This window comes from Hippopotamus amphibius, chromosome 11, assembly GCF_030028045.1.
Source record: "Hippopotamus amphibius kiboko isolate mHipAmp2 chromosome 11, mHipAmp2.hap2, whole genome shotgun sequence".
Classification (NCBI taxonomy): Eukaryota; Metazoa; Chordata; class Mammalia; order Artiodactyla; family Hippopotamidae; genus Hippopotamus; species Hippopotamus amphibius.
The window spans coordinates 21,737,593-21,754,542 of NC_080196.1; the positions used below are offsets into that span (position 1 = coordinate 21,737,593).

Here is a 16,950-nt window from a genome sequence, read left to right on the forward strand (position 1 = left end):
CTACATTCAAGTCCAGGACCACATAATATATTTACATATTAACATTCTGTTATTCATCAATAGAGTCAAGTGTTGTAGGTCTATTCCCTGATTATACAAAAGGCCTCTGGATTATAAAGATTATGTAAATTTTTTGGTATATGGTTCAAGTCCAAGATGGACACTAATTTGCCCATTTTGTATCTTCTGCAGAACAACTGACCCCTTGTGGGAGGCTCAGTAAAAGTGTGTACTTTACACATAAACACAGTAAATGGGATGGGTATATTAGTCATTTCTCCTTAGACTCTTAAGACAGAGTTTTTCACAAATGATAAAGCTATCGATAGAGCGTACTCTGTCAAAAACTCTGCTCATGGTTTTGCCTTGTGTCATCTCATTTAATCCTCTTAATGCCCAGTGCTCTTTGTTTTCTTATTATCCCCTAATAGGAAACAGATTTAGAGAAGTGACTTGCTCAAGGGGGCACCGCAGCACAGGAACCTGAATTCAGTGACACCAAATTACAAGCTCTTAACCACTATCCTATACTATCTGATCTCACTAATTGGACGTTTGATATAATTCCTAGTAAGTATAACTTGACAAATGTTTAGCCACTTTGGATGGGGAAGAGAAGAAATGTGAGGGATGTTTACAAGGCAGGGCTGGTTTTGCTCTGGACTCTGCTCTTTCAGCTCTCCATATCCCCCAGGTGCCAGCCCTTCTGTGAACTGAAGGGTATGGGGTTCAGAAGCTTCAGTTCCTACACATGTGAGCAGTGGTCACTTCTCCAGTCTCCTCAGGATGCTGTGGTTGCTACATGGTGTTGTCCTTGGTATTTGCCTTGAAACGCAGCATCCTCAATGTGGCTTTCTGAAATTTGACCATTAAGCTCATTCCAGGTGCTTCCAAAATAGCTTGCTTTCCCCTTTTCCTTTCAGTAATAATCCCTTCAGTATCACAACACTGGTGTTCCTTCTCCTCTTTCTAGGTGAAGGGATTTTGAATTTTCTCTGAGGTAACAAGAATTGAGAGAGAAAAAATAATTGAGAGAACTAGATTGTTTAGGAAATGTACGTCCTGCACTGTGAAGGTCAGGGAGTATATGCCTCAGCACAAGAGAAACTCCAGAATGAGCAACATTGTTTCTGTTGGGCCAGTGTTCTGAGAGTCTTGCTTTCCTGTGGAATCTGTTCCCCATGCACCACGATCTCTGCACAGTGGGACAAGGACAACTGTGGAGGTAACCTCCACACAAACGAACCTGAATGTGAGTGGCACAGTGGAATTAAGGAAATTCACACAAGAGTATAGGACAGCATGTGGTCAGGGGACTCAAGACCAAGTCAGTCAAGAGCCCCGAGCTCTGATTCCCATGGCATATTTACTGAGAAAGATCAAAAGCATCCTAGCAGAGACCAAATTATAAAACAAAATAATGAAAAACACAAGGCATGAGACTTAAGAAGAGCCAAAACAGAACGCCTTGTGTATATTATCACTACTAGGGAGTATAGCTAAGCGTCAACCCGGAGCTGACTACCTTATCTCAGTCGGTTTTCCTTTGAGATTGGTTCTGTTTTCAGAACATGTTTACAGCCACTCAGCCGTCATGTGCCCTCCGCAGGTTTTTCCAAGTTACTGTCCTCTGAGTCCTCTCTGGTTTCCCACAGACAATGTTTTACAGTTCTGGCTCGTTTTTTAAAAATTCCAGCACCCCACTTTATATGTTGATTCTCCTTTTTATGTCTGTCACTCCCTTTATTATTCCCAACCCTGTGCTACTGACTAAAACAGCAACTCACTGAGGAACCTCCCTCAGAGCAGTGAGTTCACCTACTTTGACAGCCCTTTCTTCCAACTCTTCCACAGTAGAACCTCTTCCATCATTTAATCCTCTTCTGCTCTTAGGGTCAGGGATTCTCTCAAATTTCCACTGCCTTCTGGCCCAAGTTCTTTGCCTTAACAGCTTCTACTTCTCTACCATCTCTGTTTTCTCAGTGTTTCTTCCTGGTTTCAATATATTCACGAGATCCTAAAGGCTAGCTGTCGTGTTCCTTCGTGAGAAAGAGAGGGTCCTGGGCGCAGGACAGAGATGAAAGCACCCAGAAAAGGGCAGACGGGAGACAAACAGGTAGCGATGCTGACCGCCAACGGCCTACCTCCTGGGAACGCTCTTTAGGCAAGAGAGCAATCATTTTTTTCTCTGTCGTCATCAAGCACTCCTCCCCTATATTTTCAGTTAAGAGATCCTGCCGAGTTCGCAATAGGCGGGTATCCGAAACTTTTTTTTCTTTTCTTTTTAATTTCATAGATCCAGAAACTGGGTTTAGTGATACTTGTCAAAGTACAGTTGCTGCTTTCACCGCCTTTAGTGCCAAACCGCTCGAACTCAACACACAGCGTACCCCCCCCCGCCCCGCCCACGTGGTAACCTGGAGACGCCGGGCACGTGGGCGGAGGTGAGTCGCGGGCGCGCGCTCGGGGGGCGTGACCTCCGGGAGACGCCGGAAGTCGGGCGTACTTGAGCGTCCGGTTCCGGGAGCCACTTTCCTGCGCTCTTGTCGGTGAGTGTCTCGGGCTCAACCCTGCGAAGCCCAGGATGTGCTGAGCCGCGTGGAGCAGACAGCGTCGGCCCTGGTTCCGTCTGGGGGAAGCCCGGTGCCCAGGGAGCCTCGGGGCTGGTGGCTGGGAGCTGGCATCTGTCTGAGAGGCGCCGGAAAGGCCGGCCGCAAGGCCCCCGAGACAGGACTCTGTCCCGCGATTGGGATCCCCTTCTTGCGAACCGTGCTTCCGACACTGACGAAACCGGGGCCTCCAGCACTGTGTGAAGTGAAGTGGAGTTTCGCTCTCCCTTTTGCCAGATTAACACGGAAACATCAATAATTTTTTGGCTGTGATTCGTAATTTTTCCTGTCCCACAGGTTGGGTCGTTTGTATTCAGGTATGGAAAAACACTGTGCCATGTGATAACTTGAAAATTTTGCTTTAGGCTGGGGACCACATACATGTATTTAATGCCGGATTTGGAGGAGCCTTCCTCCATTAAGGGCAAGCCTTCATTCCACCGCCCCCCTCAGCAATTATATATTTTTACTTATCTCTGTAACATACTACACACTTTTCATATTTGTTGTGTTTATTGATTCCTCCAACTAGAATGGACACTCCGTGATGGCAGGGATCTATGCTTTGTTCGCTAATGCATTTCAAACACCTAGGACAGTTTCTGTACACGGCAGGCCTGTAAAAAATATTTGTGGGTTCAATGAATTAATAAAATTAGTTACCCTGGTTACAGATCTTCTTTCTTGTGTGGGTTCTTAGAAGTATTTGTTATATATCCTTTTATCGCTTAATTCTTATTCCCCAGGCTGCCCTCAGAACCCTTCAGCTGAAACTCCAGCAAAACAGGCATGATGGCTGTGGACACAAGAAACTCTGCTGGCCAGCTGTGCCAAGCCCTATGGGGTCAGCAGGGGCCTGTGATGGTGAAAGTGAAGTTGGAGGAAGAACACCCCAGGAATCAGGGTCTCAGCCTTGCAGAGAACCAGCCTCCTGCCTGGGAGATCTTCAGGCAGCAGTTTAGACACTTCTGCTACCAGGATTCCCCTGGACCCCGTCTGGTGCTGAGCCGGCTCCAGGAGCTCTGCCATCAGTGGCTCAGGCCAGAGACACATACCAAGAAGCAGATCCTGGAGCTGCTGGTGCTGGAGCAGTTCCTATCCATCCTGCCCCAGGAGCTCCAGGCCTGGGTGCAGGAACATCATCCAGAGAGCGGGGAGGAGGCAGTGACCATACTGGAGAATCTGGAAAGAAAGAGAAATGTACATATAGGAAGAGACTAGTCTAATGTGGTTGCGGGGAACTGGGAGCAAAACTTTCTCAAGTGGAGGCTCTGAGAGAACAGTGGGAAAACCTAGCATTCATCAGGGAACTGAGCTTCTTGCTAAGCCAGTCCTGTAAGGAGGTGAACGGTGGGAAACAGCAGATTCGGGGATGGTAAGTAAAGATACTAAAGGCATTCTATAAGCATCATGCTCCTTACTTTATTGGTCATTCAACGTTCACAGCAGCAAAGAAGTAGGTGGTATCACACATGGAAACTAAGTTCAGAGAGGTTGTGTAACTTGGCCAAGGACATGTAGCCAACAAACGAAGTGACAGAAACAAGATTTGATCAAACTTTGCTTTGCTTACTTTTCTGGCTGCTTCTCAGCACCCTAGGCACTGGTTTTTCTCTTCTTCCTCCTAGTCTCTCTTGAGGGATGTTTCTTGGAGACTCCTTCCTGAGGTTTAGCCCCTGTTAAATTCATGATATCCTTACAGTCCTAATGAGTGCTGCTTGTCTCTGGGTTTCAGCCTGTGCTCTGGAACAGAAGATCCTTTTGCAGACAGTGACCCTTCAGACACTAAATGAAGAATCTTCATATACCCAAGTTCAGCCCCCAGCAATCCAGTGCGAGGGTGAAGGACTGGAGCTCCACCCATCAGAGGAAAGAGGTGAGACAAGAAATTCTCTAGGGAATTTGGACTGAAAGGAACCCTCGGTTGTTTTTTTTGTGGAATGTGATATATTAATTCCTTGTGATGAGAGTTGTTAAGTGACAAAGTGACAAAGAGTGACAAAGCTGACATTTTAGGTAATAATGACTATAACATGATAAAGTCATCTCAGAACAGCCTCAGCAGTATGTCAGTTTTAAGTATCCTTAGTTAAATTTTCTGCAGGTTGTCTGTGTAAATGTTACTTTCAAGTGTTTTAATGCTTACATCCTTAAGTAGATCCTAATAGGATATTAACATTGTAAAACTATATTGACTTTTTTGAAAGTTACCTCTTATTATTACCAGAGAAGTATACATGAATTGTAAAAAGTTAGAGAATACAGAGTTGTAAAATAAGAAAACAAAGCAAGATATTCTATCACCCAAAGATTACGATTGATGACTTTTTATTTTATATCTGTGTATCTTTTATGTGCACATATGTGTATACACACACATACATTCCTTTCACCAAAAAGGGATCATTTCTATGGACTATTTTATAATCTATTTTGTTTAGTTAATAATTTTCTCTTTTCCCTGTCAGTACATTTTAATGTTATCTAAACTCAGTCTGAATTCAAATTGGTCCATTTTTTCCCAAAATGTCTTTAAAGCTGATTTGTGCAAACCAGAATAGAATCCAGGGCCACATAATACATCCGGTTGTTATGCCTTTTCATTCTTTTTTACTTTAGAACAGTTTTCCTCTCCCATTTTCCCCCTCACAGCTCAGACTTTTTGATGAGCCCAGGCCAATTTCCTACCCTCTGGAGTTTTCTAGTTGCTTCCTCATTGTATCATTTATTTTGCTGCCCATGTACCCTGTATTTCCATAAACGGGAAAAAGGATCAAAAGACTCAAGTTAAACATTTTTGGCTAAAATTAATATTAGGTAATAGTATACATTAATACCTTGGTGACCCCCTATTAAATTCCTGTCTTGGTATGGTGACAGTATGATCCCTCCATTGAACAGCTGCTTTTTCCCCTTGTACCATTGTGGTGTCACTTTGACAGTTTGTGAATAGCCAGTTTCCTATCAACAAAATACAAAATGTTTGAGAGTTCTTGTATGGATCAACCATTTTATTAAGGGTTGCAGAATGATTTTATAATTCTTTCATTCCTTCTGTGTTATTAATTGGCATTCTTTATAGTAAAGAAATAATCAAATCATCTGTTTGGTCACTTCATATTAGACAGTGAAGATTGATGCTTAGTTTTCCCCCTTTATTTACCAATTTTCAAATTCAAGGAATGGTTTAATAGGCACCTCACATGGCGACATGAGTTTTTAGGACTTTCTCTGTGTTAGTATCATTATGGACTTAGTAAGTTTCATTGAGTCAGTATGTTTCAATCTATCATAGTTATTACTCTTTTTAATGCTCAGATTGACACATCTTTGCCTTGTATGGATGTCTTCCATCTTGCCCCTATCTCTTTTTGCCATAACCCTATGAATTTTGAATCCTTGCTTTCTGAACAAAATTAATTGTTCCAGGCTCATCTTGTACTTTCCCTAGACTCAGATTTGGTATCAGCCCTTTTTGAAGAAGCCTTGATTCTTCTTAATGGAGAATGCTATTGAAGTATAAAATCTGGGTGCTGGTGGTGTTCTTTACCACTAGGGTAACAATACTTCTAGCACATTTTATGGATAGAGTTAGATGTACATTTTTTATCTAAAAAATATGAGTTCATTTTGGTGTATTCAGTTTTGTCTTACCACTACAATGCAGTGTTCCATTATTTTTCTATATTGTATTTTGTTTCCGCATTTATTTTTAATTCCTTCCTTTTGTTCTCACTTGTTTTTAAAATTTATTTATTTTATATTGTAGTAGTTTGTATCAGAGGTGTTCCCAGGAAGTGTAAGGTAGGGGAATGAGACACAGAAGGGAGAAAAGCCAATAAAGTGTTCCTAAATGAGCAGGTTATCTTGATTAATAAGTTGTCTTTTTTATTTTTTAACTTTTGAACTGGATTGATCTATATATCTATTACTAATATAAATATTTAATGGTATAAGTATTTCAGTGAACACTGGTTTTGATGAATCCCAAATGTTTTGAAATGTAGTGTTTTCGTTATTTTCTAGAAAATCTGAAATGTATGTTTGTATTTTGCCTTTGAGTCAATAATTGGAAGTTTTAAAATTTTCACATGGAAGGGCTTATTTTCTGACTTTATGATTAATTTTAGATTTATTCTATTGTAATCACAGAATAATGTTTACACTTTTTGGAATTTATTATGCGTTTCCTATGACCCAAAAAACAGTTTTCATTAAATGTCACTGCACATCTGAAAAGATGTTCCATTTTGGGATACAGAACTTGATATACACACTTATCCATAAGATTTAATTTTGTTGATTTCATTTTGTCAATCTTACATATCTTTTATTTTTTTGCCCATTTGGTGTTTTTTTAAGACAGAGAGAGGATGATTAAAATCTGTTATTTGTTTTGTCTGTTTATATCGACTATAATTTCTGCTTTAGGAAAGTTGCTCCTTTATTATTTTCTGTATTAGTATTCATATCTGTTCCGTTGTCACTGTAAATTGTATATTTAGCATTATAAAGTACTCTTTGTCTCATTTCATGCTTTTGGCCTGAATCTCACCTTTTTTCTGAAATTGAGATCATGATGCCTTCTTTCTTTTCACTTGCATTTGCTTAATTTTCTCTTGTTCATCCTTTATTCATAACTTTTCTATATCATTTTATTTTAGATGTGTCTCATATGTATATAATAGAGTTGGGTTTTGCTCTGTGACCAAATCTTTTTTTTTTTTCTTTTTTTTTTTTCTTCTTTTTTTTGGCCATGCTGCACTGCTTGCATGATCTTAGTTCCCCAACCAGGGATCAAACCTGGGCTCACAGCAGTGAAAGTACTGAGTCCTAACCACTGGACCATCAGGGAATTCCCTAATTTTTTTCTTGTAATAGATAAGTGAAGCCATTTGCATTTATTGATAATAATTATAAACACACACATATGCATAAATACATATGTGTGTGTGTTCATGTATGTGTGGATATACATATACATGCATATGATTTTCTGTGTGTGGTTTGTTTTCCCTCCTTCTCTCTTTTTAATTGTAGTAGTTCTTATAGTTAGGAAGTTGTATTTTTGTAGTACTGGTATATTAGTTAAGCAGTCAGTTGCTGCTTAACAAATTACCACAGAGTTAGCAGTTAAACAACACTTGTTTATTATCTCATAGTTTCTGTGGCTCAAGAGTCTGGATATGGCTTATCTGGGCCCTCCACTTCTGGGTCTCTTACAAGGCTGCAGTCAAGATGCCAAAGATGGGGTCTCATCTGAGTTGTGACTGGGATAGGATCCACTTCCAACCTCACATGAATGTTGGCAGGACTCAGTTCTCTTGTCATTCAGACAGACAGAGGGCCTCAGTTCCTTGCTGGCTACTGGCCAGAACCCATCTTCAGTTCCTTGCCATATGGGCTTCTCCATATGGTGGCTTTCTTTATCAAAGCCAGCAAATTAGCAGGGGAGAGTGTCAGTAGAGAAAGACTCATGGTAGGTGGAACTTACAGTCTTAAGTAATCACGGAAGTGACATCCTATCAACTTTACCTTACTCTGTTGCTAACTCGGCCATACTTTATTCCTTCTCACTCCCACACCTATATTACTCCCACTCCTTGGCTGACCTATTTCTCGGAACCCTGACACTAAATAAAGAAAAGATATAAAATCCTCTGTTAAATTTAAAATAAAGATTAATCCTCCTATCTGTCTGTCTCTTAAATTATTTTTGAGTCACTTTTTCTCCTGAAGTTGTATGGTGTGTTGTTTCAGATGGTGGTGTGAGGACTGAGAACTTGACATTAGAAGTGAAGCAGGAACCTTGTGAAGAAACAGAACGGTGTAGGGAGGGGTCTGATGGACATCATGAAACTGTGTGTCAGCATGCCACATGCAGAGGAGACAGTGAGCCTAGTGGAAGTTTGGAAATGCAGGTTGGGGATGCCACAGGTGAAAAAGCATATGAATGTGATGAATACAGGAAAACTGTCACCTGGATGAGAGGCCTTCAGATGCATAGTAGGATCGACATTGGGGAGAAACCATACTCAAGTACAGAATTTGGAAAGGCCTTCATCAGATGGGCAGAACTTACCCAGCATCGGGGGCTTCACAGGAAGGAAAAGTCTTATCAGTGTAAAGAGTGTGCCAAAGGCTTCCGTCAGAAAGCAGACCTCTCCCAACATCTCAAAATCCACACTGAAGAAAAGTTCCATCAATGTGGTAAATGTGGCAGATGTTTTAGTCAGAGATATGTTCTTAGAAAGCATCAAAATCTCCACACTGGAAAGAAACCTTTTGAATGTATATACCGTGGGAAAACCTTCTACCATAGTGCAGACCTCACTAAACATAAGCAGTCCCATGACAAAGAAAAGCCTTATGAATGTAATGAATGTGGGAAAACCTTCAGGCAGCGTTCAAATCTTACTGAGCATCAGCGAATTCACAGTAAAGAAAAACTCTATGAATGTAAAGTATGTGGAAAAGCCTTCACTCAGTATGCAGGACTTAACCAACACCAGAGAATCCACACTGGAGAGAAACCTTTTGAATGTCCTGTATGTGGACGAGCCTTTAGCTGGAGCTCAGCACTTATAATTCATCACAGAATTCACTCAGGGGAAAAACCCTACGAATGTGCCGAGTGTGGAAAAACCTTTAGAGTGAACTCAACCCTTACCATATATCAGAGAAGTCACACTGAGGAGAAGCCCGATAAGTGTGATGAGTGTGGTGAAGCCTTCAGTCAACACTCAGGCCTCAACAAATCCAAGTTAGGAGGGAAGCATGGAAACCCTCCTAAACCAAGAAAATATACATGTGATGAGTGTGGGAAGACCTTTACACAGTTAACTGGCCTGAGTAACCACAAAAGAATCCACACTGGGGATAAGACCTATCAGTGTCCTGAGTGTGGCAAGGGCTTCACAAGGGGAGAGCATCTTATTGAACATCAGGGGATTCACAACAAGGAGAAACCTTATCAGTGTGAAGAGTGTGGCAAAGCCTTCAGTCAGAAGACAGGTCTTAGTCATCATCTCAAAATCCACACAGGAGAGAAACCTTTCATATGTTCTGAATGTGGGCGAGCCTTCAGCTGTAAGTCAAATCTCAATAAACATGAGAGAGTCCACTCTGAGGAAAAATCCTGTAGATAGTGTGGGAAAGCCTATAGGCAGAGAGCAACACTGATCCAACATCAGAGAGGCCACATCCTGCTAAGTCCCAGCAGTAGCGTGAATGAGGTGAAGCCTGCAGTAGAAGCTCAGCTCTGATTAAGCACCAGAGAATTCACTAAATTGACTCCTTGTGGAGGTGTTTGGTGACAACTTCAAGTAGAATTCAGAGGGGGTTTTTTTGAGATAAAATGTTTCTTCAACTTATTATTTAAAGAACATCAGAGATACCACACTGAAAAGCTGTTTAAAGGTCATAAATGCTGAAAAAGTTGAGAATTTGGAAAAAGTAAACAAGACATTTACCTGTGATTACCTTTGTTAAATGCAGTGAAGTGTCAGTTAATACAATGAAAAGGTACACAAGGGCAGCTGTAAAAAAATATTTTTTATACTGAATTCATGAGTTTTTGTGTTTTGCTTTTTCAAATCATTTTGATTTCTAACTAGCCTTAGCCTAGTTTAATGTTGAAATTGCTTCTCTTCATACCAGTTGAGGTCACTGGACTATCCAAGAGCTTGGAATGTGTGAGATGAGTTGTCTCTGTTTCCCTCCCACCTTACTACTAACCAAGCCTCTGACCAGAAGTGGGTGGCCTGCAGACCCTTCCTGATCCCCATCCCCAAAACTAGCATTTTCTGGTGAAAAAGGACATGCTATATTCTAAGTAATATGGAGAGCATAGAAGTTTGGGCCCGCAGTACATCAGAATGTAGTGTGGCCATCATGGCTAAAGCACAGAGCATACATTTTGGTTATGAACACAGCTCCTTGACCTCACAACAGAGAAAGAGAAGAGGGGAAAGCAAGCCTTTCATTCCAGTATTTTCTATCTCCTACAAATTGTATTTTTACACAACTGAAACCGCTTTCAGCTTAAGCACTATCTCCCTCAGTCAATGTAGCGAGGGACTGATGAAGCTGATAATAGTTTTCAAGTACTGGAAGACTATTTCCTCATATTTGTGACTGCTCCTGACTTCTACTGGATTTGTAGTATTTATAGGGCAACATAATTCAGTCAATAGCAAGAAAATCTGGCCCAGCTGTGGTGAAAATATTGGTGAATTTAAGTCTCCCTTAGGGTATCTAGTCTGCTAATTTGTCATTCTGTTGGCTGTTTTCTGCTCTACTGCCTCTCATCCTCTGAAATAAGACTCTTGAAACTTTCCTGGTCATAGAAAATGTTTCCCCTTGTCTCTTTTTATAGTTTTTACCTCTCATTTCCATGGTATCATTTCTTCTACAGGCCAGTGGTATTTAACTACCTCCAGGTTTCACCCTATCCATATAAATACAATGTTTTCTTAAAGGAAATGGCAAATATGGGAGCATCAAAAGCTATTAAATGTTGTGTCAGTTCTTGAAACCCAACTCAAGTGTGAATTGCCACAAATCCAACACTTTTTTTTTTTGAAATGTAATGGACATAACAGCTTCAGATTTACAATAAAATGATTCAATATTTGCATGTATTGTGAATCACCACAATAAGTCTTGTTAATGTCTATCAACACAGTTAACAAAGTTTTTTTCTTTTGATAAGAACACTTAAGATCTGCTTTCTTAGGAACTTTCAAATATTCAATACAGTATTAACTATAGTCGCCATGCTGTGCATTACATCCCTATGACTGACTTATAACTGGAAGATTGTACCTTTTGATCCCCTTCACCCATTTCACTGCTACCCTCTCCCCTGACTCTGGCAACCACCAGTCTATTCTCTTTGAGTTTCTTTTGTTCTTGTTTTAGATTCTACGTATAAGTGAGGTCGTATGGTATGTTTTTCTCTGACTTATTTCACTCAGCATAATGCCCTCAAGTTATTGGAAATGGCAAGATTTCCTTTTTTATGGCACAACTGTACACACACACATAAACACACACACACACCATAGTTTCTTCATTCATCTATCAGTGGACACTTAGATTGCTTTCATGTGTTGGCTATTGTAAGTAATGCTTCAGTAAATGAGGGAGGGGGTTGCAGATATCTTTTTGAGTTAGTGTTTTTGTTCCCTTTGAAAAAATACCAAGGAGTAGATTTGATGGATCATGTTCTGTTTTTTGAGGAATCTCCATACTATTTTCCATAGTGGCTGCACCTGTTTACATTCCCACCAATAGTGTACAAGCATTCCATTTTGCCCCATCCTCACCAACACGTATTTCTTGTCTTTTTGATAATTGCCATTTTAACAGGGGTGAGGCAATATCTCCTTGTGGTTTTAATTTGCATTTCCCTGATTATTGGTGACATAGAGCTCATTTTCATGTACCTATTGGCCATCTGTGTCTTTGGAAAAATGTCTATTCAGATCCTCTGCCCATTTTTCCCTCTTTCGAGCTGTATAAGTTCTTTCTACATCTTGGATATTAACCCCCTATCAGATAAGTGATTTTGCAAATATTTTCTCCCATTTTGTAGGTAGGTTGCCTTTTCATTTTGTTCATGGTTTCCTTTGCTGTGCAGAAGGTTTTTAATTTGATGTAGTCTCACTTTTTTTTTTTTTTTCCATTTGTTGTGTCTGCTTTTGGTGTCAAATCCAAAACATCATTGCCAAGACCAATGTCAAGGAGATAACCCTCTATGCTTTCTTCTGGGAGTTTTATGGTCTCAGGTCTTATGTTCAAGTCTAATCCATTTTGACTTAATATTTGTGTATGGTGTAAGATAGTGGCCCAGTTTCATTCTTTTGCTTGTGGTGGTCCAGTTTCTTTAACACTTTATTGAAGGGACTGTCCTTTCCCCATTGTATATTCTTGGTTCCTTTGTTGTAAATTAATTGATTGACCATATATGCATGGGTTTATTTTTGGACTCTGTTCTGTCCCATTGATCTGTCTGTATGCCAATACCATACTGTTTTGACTATTGTAATTTTGTAATATAGTTTGAAATCAGGAAGTGTGTTGCTTCCACCTTCATTCTTCTTTCTCAATATTGCTTTGGCTATTTGGGGTCTTTTGTGGTTCCATGTGAATTTTAGGATTGTTTGTTCTATTTCTGTGAATCATGCCACTGGAATTTTGATAGGGATTGCACTGAATCTAGATTGCTTTGAATTGTATGGCACAGTGTCAAAGTTTAAAGTAACTTCTATAAGGGATTCTTATCTCTGAAAATATTGGTTCCCAGCCTTCAGCACTGTGTTATCAACCAACACGAGCCCTTGATAAGGCACAGCCTGACCCACAGACAGTAAAATCTTGTAAAGGATTCTGAAGACCCTCAATAAGGACAACTAGTCACTTCCAGAAACTGGAAAGAGGTTTTTATGGGATTCTATTCTTTAACTCTAGGAATATGAGACCTCTGTATTCTCTTAAGAGTGATATTAAAGGTAGAATTTCAGGAATGTTTGTAATTTCTTTTAAAAATAAGAAATATCCATTAAAAAATAAATGTAGGCAAGAAAACAACTGAGTAGTATTGATTTATCAGAGACTCTGGGAAAGTAAGTCTACCACATGATCCAGCAATTCCACTCCTGTGTATGTATCTGAAGAAAATTAAAACACTAAATTGGAAAGATAACACGCACCCCAGTGTTCATTGAGGCATTATTTACAGTTGCCAATATATGGCAGCAACCTAAGTATCCATCAACAGATGAATGGATAAAGAAGATGTGGTATATGCACCACAAGAAGAGTAGCCTCCTGATTGCTACAACTAGAGAAAGCCTGCATGTAGCAACAAAGACCCAATGTAACCAATAAATACATGCATTAATAAATGTTTTAAAACAGATGTGGTGTATATATGCAATGGAGTATTATTCAGCCATAAAAAAGAATAAAATAATGTCACGCAACAATATGAATGGACTTGAAGGGGTATTATGGTAAGTGAAATAAATCAGAGAAAGACAAAGACTGTATGATATCACTTATGTGTGGAATCTAAAAAATAAACTAGTGAATATAACAAAAGGAACACAGATGTAAAGCATAGTGGTTTGTTACCAGTGGGGAGAGGGAAGGGGGGAGGGGTAATGTAGGATTAAGAGGTACAAACCATCAAGTATAAAATAAGTTACAATGATATATTGTATAACACATGGAATATTTTTATAATAACTACATATGGAGTATAACCTTTAAATATTTTGAATCACTATATTTTACACCTGTAACTTACATAATATTGTATGTCAACTATACTTCAGTTTTAGAAAAAGTGAACATTGATTCTTCAGAGACTGGGAAAGCCATTCCTTCAACTACAGAGAGGCTCTCACTTGGCAGAGGGTTAGGTATCTTAATCTCAAGGTCCAAGCAATACCCAAAGAGAGCTCCAGCCCTGGACAAATTTCCACGAAGCTCTTCCTGCATCCGGCTTACTAGCATTCCCGGGTAAGAGGGCTAGTCAGCCACGCTCCCCACCAGAGTTTTCCCTATATCTGGTCTCCTGGAAACAGAGGAGGAGGGCAATTTGAAAGAAAGGTCTGTGGTCTTGGGAACCTCTGAACGCTACTTGGGTGGGTGCTAGAATCCAGATCTTAACATGGGAATATGTTGGCGCCTCTGCCTGGTCATTATCCACCCTAATGCGCCTTCTCTTCTGGCTTTGAATATCTCGAAATACCAAGATCCTTTATCAACAGTTTGTTTACCTTCAGGAAGGACGGGAGGGTATACAGCCAAAGGGACGGATCTGGCTGCTTTCCTGGGGTTTCACAACCTAGACTAATCTTAGAAACTCGAGTGCGCAACCGAGAGGGAGCCAGAAAGGCTGCAACCACGTCGCCGACGCCGAAATTCCCTACAATTCACGTTATCCTCCTTGACTTTTCATCTCCGTGAGCCTGGGGACACAGAATTCTCGGAGCGGGTGGACAGTACCTAGCCCCCAGCTCCCTCGAGGACGCAAAGAGGCGTAGTTTTGAATTATTAGCTAAGATTCTCCTTCAGATGGGAAAGGTTCAGCTCTGGGCAGCTGATTTGAATGGATGTGGGGACTGTGACCAGGGGAAGAAGAGCAGCTTTCCCCGTGTAAAGAACCGAAGTCCAGAGCAATATCCTTCAAAAGCCTCCAGAAAGATCGAGGGAAGCCTTCACCTGCGCACTAAGCAGATTTTATTTCCCGGCTTTTGCTTTGTTATTGGCAAATTAGGTCCTAAGGATGGCTTCTGGTTTTCTCAGCGTTGTGTTTCTCTTTAAGACTTGACACCACTGGTTTCCTCTTCTCCCTTCCCTCTCAAGCCTAAAACAAACCACTCAATCAAACTCGATCCCGTCTCCATTGAATTTTAGGGGAAAATAATTTGCAATTTTCACGTTTGAAATACTGCTTGGTAGTTAACAACATGGGCTGTGGAGACAAGAGTGCCCCATTTAAACCGCAAACCGGCAACTCTGCGTGGGACACTGAGCAGGCACCCACCGTACAAGGGCGTTTCTGGGATTGCTTTAATTTTTAAAAAATTTATTTTATTGAAGTACAGTTGATTTACAATGTTGTGTTAATTTCTGCTGTACAGCAAAGTAACTATATATATATACACACTTTTTTCCATCATGGTTTATCACAGGATATTGAATATAGTTCCCTATGATATACAGTAAGACCTTGTTGTTTATCCATCCTATATATAATAGTTTGCATCTTCTATGGAATTCCCTTAATAAAGGCTTGTAAAGCACTTAGGAAAGTGCTCGGCAGAGTAGGTGCTGTGTAGGAGTTTCCTGCTATTATTGTTGTTATTATTATTATTATTACCCAGCTATGAAAGATTTTAGAAGACAGAAACCAGGAAATTTGTAAACCTTCAGAGAGGTCCCCACCTCCCCCCCACCAGGAGCATGTCAGGTTTAGGGGCATTGACACCAACTTGTGCTATAGCTTGCGCTTTCCAGGGAATAAAGTAAAAGCTAAAGCTTAGAGCGCAGGGGCGTTGCTGGCGAGGGGTCGTCACCAACGGGTGGAAATGTTTGGGGCCTCCAGCGGGTGAGCACTTCTCATGTAACTGTCAACTCGTGGACGTCGATGCTTTTCAATTTTGTAGTTTTACCTGCATGTCTTTAGGTTGTCGATAAGGAGTTTCCGACAAATAGGGTATTAACCCCTCCCTCAGCTTTTCTTGTCAGCTCAGTTATATATGTCTTTGCTTATTTACTTATACTCTCCCTGACCATTGCATTAATTCTTCCTTGCAGGGACCATGACATCGGGCGTATTGATGCAATTAAGGGAAGTTAAACCTATTGTAACTTTTATTATGGACATTTAAAAACACAAAATAAAGAAAATGATATAACGTAGCCTCATGTATTCATCACCCAACTGCAAAAATTAGCAATATTTTTTTTGCCATTCCCCCTCCCTCCCTTCCTCCCTCTCTCTTCTTTTCCCCAACCTTGTTCCTCCTGTATTTTAAAGAAAATCCAGGCATCATGTAATTTTATGCATAAAGACTTCAATACCTAAGAGAGATAGAATTTTAAAATGTATGCCCTGCTTATTTAGTGGGGATATCTAGTAGAGGGTAATGACTTTTTCAGATTTCTTTGTTTCATGCTATTTTATTTTGATCAGTGTGTTAATTTTCTTAGAATGATCTTAAAGGATCAAGAGAACGATTCCATTGCACAAGGTTGGTGGGGTGAGTTTTGCTTTACATGGTCAGCAAGATAATTTTCCTTCTAAAGATCAATGTTAAATATTGATTTTATCCTTATTAATTTGCACTTAGCAACATTGTTTACGAACAGAGTCACCCAAATATTCATGTTCTTGGCAGTGTTGAATATCTTCCCTCACTTCTCAGTTTTACTTGAATGTCTTGCAATTGTCTCCTAAAAGTCTCCTTTATATTTCTCTTTATATTTCTCTTTATATTTAACCTAGGACATTGTTTTAGTCAAAACACACTCTCTTTATAGAAGTTTGCACTTAGGATATTCAGTTCTCAAGACTGACCTTAAGTCTTTCACTTTGCTAAGAATTTCACTTTTGCTAAGAAGACATCAACTAAAAGTTTATTTTTATTCCAGTTAATGTGGATTCAAACAAATTGGCTGTCAAAGCTTTTGCAAGTTTGGAGGTTTCCTTAAAAGTTTTTCCTATGTTTTTTTTTTAGGGTTTTTTTCTTCTGGAGGAGTTTATTTGTTTGTTTGGTGACTTCTCTATTATTTTGAATAAATTAATCTGTACAACTTAACCTTG

The 16,950-nt window shown here is 40.0% G+C and overlaps 2 protein-coding genes and 1 non-coding gene across 3 annotated transcripts in view; 2 read left to right on the forward strand and 1 right to left on the reverse strand.

Annotated features, from left to right (window-relative positions):
* LOC130831748 (zinc finger protein 883-like) overlaps positions 1-12,155 on the forward strand; it is a 29,666-nt gene extending 17,511 nt beyond the window's left edge. The window contains exon 7 of the mRNA XM_057700105.1: positions 8,860-12,155. Within this exon, the coding sequence (XP_057556088.1) occupies positions 8,860-9,757 (898 nt within the window). The 3' untranslated portion in view covers positions 9,758-12,155. The remainder of the gene's footprint in view (positions 1-8,859) is intronic.
* Positions 2,561-4,296, forward strand: LOC130831710 (zinc finger and SCAN domain-containing protein 23-like). Its single transcript, XM_057700061.1, has 2 exons — positions 2,561-2,926; positions 3,356-4,296. The coding sequence occupies exon 2, from the start codon at positions 3,399-3,401 to the stop codon at positions 3,828-3,830; it is 432 nt and encodes a 143-aa protein (XP_057556044.1). The 5' UTR covers positions 2,561-2,926; positions 3,356-3,398; the 3' UTR covers positions 3,831-4,296.
* Positions 7,392-7,464, reverse strand: TRNAE-UUC (transfer RNA glutamic acid (anticodon UUC)). Its single transcript has one exon. It is a non-coding gene; the product is annotated as a tRNA-Glu (tRNA).
* Positions 12,156-16,950: the final 4,795 nt, after the last annotated feature.